Raw genomic sequence first — 5,332 nt, forward strand, 5'->3', positions numbered from 1 at the left:
TCACTATTGTTGTATAGATCCATATTATTAGAGAGGTTTGATGCTCCCTTTTGGAAGTGGACTGTTTTACTCAGTGCTCTAGAAAAAAAAAGTCACTCCAGCTCACCTCCTAAAATGTTGTCTATTCTAGATTTCCTGACCCCCGTGTTGTATCTCTTCTTCCATAGGCCTACCTCAGAGCAATTGATATCAAGATTTTGCAGCAGCTAGTAGCTGTGAATGAGGGCATTGAGGCCGTGAAGTGGCTACTGGAGGAGAGAGGGATGTTGACCAGCCGCTGCAGCAGTCTCACCAGCAGCCAGTACAGCTTGGTAGAGAGTCAAGAGACATCCCGGCGGGGCAGCTGGAACAGTCTTCAGGATCCTAATGACAAGTTGGACAGTATCTCTATTGGCAGCTATTTGGATACCCTGGCTGATGATATGGATGAATATGGGCAAGGCTCTTCGATTGAACCCATAATGTCATCTACTCCAGGCAGGCCGCTGGCTAGAATTGAGTTGGAAAGTTCAAAGACTGACCTAGACAGAACCCTTCCTGCTAAGAAAGACAAAGAACAGGAGAAAAGCAAAACCTACCTTGAGAGGATTCCTGGCTTGGTTAAAAGCCAAAGTGAACCAAACAGACCTGCCAGGCAGTCACCACCAATGGCTAATGGGCTTTCAAGTAGACAAGTCTCAGGGTTGGAGGAGAGCACTGATTCTAAATTCTCTTCATCAGCTACAGATCAGTCAAGCAAAAGTAGTTCAGCAGGAAAATTCTCTAGGAATAACAAAGCTGACTTGGAGAGCTGCATGCTCAAAAGCAGGAGGCACTTGGAGTATGATGCCCATTGGCAGTGGGTTCAGTCTCAAGATGATGTGACGTTCTTGTAGTATCCAAGACCAAGAGGTCTAGGTCAACAATTGCAGGCTCAGGGCTTCAAGCCACTAGTTGCTAGCACTGTGAGTTGCAAGCTATAGTTTTCTTGCCAAAATGGTTGCTTATCATGGGGCTTATACTGGTGGACAGAAGATATGTATACCAGACAGAATACATCAGTTCTCCTTGACATTAACCCCCACCCACCCACCCAATAACAGCCTTGTGTCATGTGAATCCCTTTCTTTGAAGGAGCTGTTGGTCTGCATCTGTCAGTCTTGTGCAATTAGAGAATAACTTTCAAAGTTTCTGTGGGAGCTGTGTGTTTGTAAAACATTGCACATCTATGTAAGAAGTGTAGGTTGCCTTTTGGCAAAGCATATTTGCTTTAATAGCAGCTGAAATATTATTGCAACCAGTGTTTTCATGGGGAAAACATGTTTGTCTATTGCTGTTCATACTGGGTATTATTCAGGGCTTTGGGTTGAATGCAGAGTCACATCTTTGACACTATTTCTCTTTTCATCTGTTCCATTATTATTCACACTAGTGCAGTTTTATATCCCTTTACTTAATATTTCAGCCCTGGGTTTAAAGAAGAAGTAGGCTAAATTATTGCAACAATTACATCTATAAATTCACTCGACACAAGACTCACCATGCTAAGCATCCCTGCAGGGGAAAGCATATTGAGTCCCTGCCCGTTTTTCCTAAGCTTGTAACTGAGGACAGTGTGAATGAATGTGAATTTATATGCAAGTGCATGCACATGTGTATGTGCACATTATTGCCATAGTGTCCAGAACCCTATTGATGTTTTATGCATGGGCAAACTCGCCATGGAAAGTGGGATTTTTGTCTGATGTGGGATGCCTTCTTTAGGTCAAGGTTGCAGCAGTAGAGTTAAGCATATACCACTGCTGTGCATGGAGAGGCATATATATATATATATATATATATATATGCACATATACTTGCGGAAGTATGCGTAGTTGCACGTTTTAGTATACATTCAGTTGTTCAAGTTACAACACACTCTACAATGCAATTCAATACAAGAGCTGCATAACAAAATAAGTGTGTAAACCCATGTGTGGAGACTCATGCTACATAACCCTTTGTAGGGTCTTGGCCAGTGCTTTTAAAGGCTCCTAGACGAGGTTCAGGGCATATTCATGTTGTGCTATACCTCTCAGGCACTCCCAGTGATACAGAAGTTCATTGTATCTGTGAGGATGTTCTTCCATCCAGTTTCAAGCTTGCTGAGAAAGCTGGAGATCATTTGTGTTATGGTAGATGTTGAGGGTGTGTGCGAAGTCTCATGAAAAGGAGGAGATGAGCTCCTGTTCTCTCCTTGAAAGAACCTTGAAAAAAATTACTTGTTTGGACAATGGCTCCCAGCATAGCACAATCAGCAAAGCCACTCTCTACACTGGAGCCATTGTCTAAATAAATAACTACCCCAAGCTGGCATTCCTTGACCTCACCCTGTACGTCAGAAGTGTCCTAATTGCCTCTGAAGTTTAAACTTGATAGAGTCAGGATCACATATCTTGCCAGTAGAGATGTCGAATCACCAGAAATTTGGAAGCCATGGGGGAGGGGGGAATCCCATTTTCACCTTTTTTATATGCGTGCGCGCACACACACACACACACACCACTTTTAGAAAAAATTGAAAATGCAATATTAGCACCCTTTACAGACTGACAGTCAATCTTTTATTTTTGGGAACATAAAATGCATTATATATAACTTATTTTGGCCTAAAACTACCACGTTTCATATATTAAAAGCTGTTGACGTCTGCTACAAAGGAACCACAAATGAATATTGACCTATGATAGCTTCACATGCCTAATGTCATGTTTTTGTGCCTGTTAAAGCCATGGCCCTTTAAAAAGATTAATGCAAAAGCATCTATAGCTGTAGGGACTGTGTTGTTCTTCCACCCTTGTACAAAATATTTGAGCTTTTTGAAGTAAATGAAGGCATGCCTGGGAAGACATGGGAGGATTCTTAATTGATGTTGGCCTCTTTTACACTGCCCATTTACAGTATTTGCATACTCTTTAACTGCCATGACTGCACCCTTATTTCATCCCTCAAGAAATGACTGATCCCAGGATTGCAAGCATGGCAGCTAAATTGTGTATGGAAATGCTGTAATTGTGTAGTATGAAAGAGATGGTTGAGTGCTTTCTCTCATGTGTGTGAACAAATCATTGCAGTTAATCAATAAATTCTTCATCTGGAAACAACCTCAAACTCTGAAGTGTTACAGAATAACTCTAACAGTGCTTTGTAGTAGGTTTATACTACTGACACATTTAAAAATGCTCAAACCAAGACCAGTCTACTTTCTATTTTTGGCCCTCATTTCCTTTTTGAGTGTGAGTGAAAGAAAATGAGAATGAGAATATACTCTTTAATTGTAACGTGCAGCTACACTGCAGAATTAATGCAGTTTAACACCACTGTTAACTGCCATGGCTCAGTGCTATGGCATTCTAGGATTTGATGTTTTGTGTGATATTTAACCTTCTCTGTCAGAGAGCTCTGGTGCCACAATAAACTACAAATCTCAGGATTCCATAGAATGGAGTTAAAGCAGTGTCAAACTGTATTAATTTTGAAGTGTGGTAGCAGCCATAGTTTCACTGTGGTTTATGGTCCAGAGCAGGAAAATAATTGAATTCTCAATTATGGTATAAAGAATTCTGCCACTTTATCTCAGTTCAGGAAAGAGGAAGAAAGCACACACATAGAATTGTAGAAGTAGTGTTTATATATCTATATATCTATATCTGTACATCGATGTTTAGATATATACACATACATACTTACAGGGACTCTGATTTCATGTGACTAAAGGCCAAATTAGAGATCCTGTTAATTGCCTGGTCACAATTAATATGGTCAGTTTTAGCAGTGGAGTGTGCGATCATGACTGCAGCAGATGGAGACAGGATGCTCTATTTTCCTTGCACGGTATAGTATGGAACCCTGCCCCCTGCAACCTATTTCCTTCCTGGAGGGAATCGCAACTTTAAGGAGGGGTGGCTTTTACTATGAATGTGACAGAGTCCTCACAAACTTGAATGCATCCCCATCCCATGGCTGCTACTTGAATAGTAATAAAATATTAATAAAAAAAATTAGGCAAGTTAATTGTCTAATGATGTCACATCCACTGTGGCCTTTTTTACCTTCTGAATGTTCCTTTAGTGGCCTGTTATGGTTTGTAGTAATTTGTGATACAAACAATGTCATTTAGAATACATGAAGAGTTAAATCCAAAAGTGATGGTTGCAATGGTGGCTGTTCTCTGTGACCCATGTCACTTCACCTTGCAATGTTGTATCAATCCTTAAATTTTCCTTTATCTAATGTGAGTTTGAGAGGACACTGCTTGCAGCAGTGGTGTGGGCCGGTGTCAATCATGTGAAGAGTATGAGTAGACTCCACAAGTAATATTGTGTGATACCTCTGCCTTGCTGATTTTCAATACAGTTATGTTTCAGCAATATGATAAAACTCTTTGCTGCTTTCCTTGAGCAATATGCTTCTTTGAATTCAGTAGTTCCTTGCAGTATTTTCATCTTGTTTCATAGTTTACTTTTATGAGATCATATTGGTTAACCTCTTTCCTCTGGATTGCCACCCATGGCCTTATGGGATAGCAAATGATTTTGAACTAGAAGGGAAGATACCCTCTATTGCTTTTCAGTTAAATGTTAAGAAAAAGATACCTCCACATTACTTCCTCTGTTATATGGTGTAGCCCAATGTAAAAATAATAATAAAAATAGATGGTGATGAATGAACTAACACCACTTGTGGAATTTTCCAAGTTTGTACTACAAAATCAAATCTGGCATTTGGACCTAAGCTATGTGGGAGTGGGGTTGGCTCTGGATGGTATTTTGTTCAGGGCCCCATCAAATCTTTTGCTAGCTCTGTAGAGGGGGTAAACTGGACTCAAAATGTGAAGAAGTGAGTCTGATTAGGTTTACAGCTTTATCCTTCAAAACCTTGGAGAAGTCTAGCCAATTTGTTCAGAAGGAAGAACTCTAATAACAGTTTATATGTGCTGAATATTAGCTGGTGGGGAATGCCTTGAATCTCATACTCTTTTCAGCTGGTAATAACACATACCAGTTGTAGTTTTAAAAACATAAAGATGTTAGTCTTTTTATTATTATTCTCATCCTTGTGGCAAATATAAATGTGGGATATTCCAGTACTCTGAGATTTGCACTTAGAAGAGAGAAATGAGGTTTGTAACTGATGAATTCCTATAGAGCCTAGAAAGAAACATCTGCCACCCTTCTTTCTTTCTTTCTTTCTTTCTTTCTTTCTTTCTTTCTTTCTCTCTCTTTCTTTTTTTGTTGCGGGGAAGAGTAGAATTGCTCTCTTGAGATTGCTTCTTTTAAAACCACAAGTACAATTGTATATTAAAACACAAGAT

General features: G+C 39.8%; 1 protein-coding gene across 3 annotated transcripts in view; it reads left to right on the top strand.

The window, feature by feature from the left end:
* The window catches only part of LURAP1 (leucine rich adaptor protein 1), a 108,117-nt gene extending 103,425 nt beyond the window's left edge, over positions 1-4,692 (top strand). For all 3 annotated transcript variants that reach the window (XM_042465055.1, XM_042465057.1, XM_042465054.1), the window contains one exon: positions 168-4,692. In XM_042465055.1, the coding sequence (XP_042320989.1) occupies positions 168-875 (708 nt within the window). In that variant the 3' untranslated portion in view covers positions 876-4,692. The remainder of the gene's footprint in view (positions 1-167) is intronic.
* The last annotated feature ends 640 nt before the right edge of the window (positions 4,693-5,332 follow it).

The sequence above is a fragment of the Sceloporus undulatus genome, chromosome 4, assembly GCF_019175285.1.
Source record: "Sceloporus undulatus isolate JIND9_A2432 ecotype Alabama chromosome 4, SceUnd_v1.1, whole genome shotgun sequence".
Taxonomy (NCBI): domain Eukaryota; kingdom Metazoa; phylum Chordata; class Lepidosauria; order Squamata; family Phrynosomatidae; genus Sceloporus; species Sceloporus undulatus.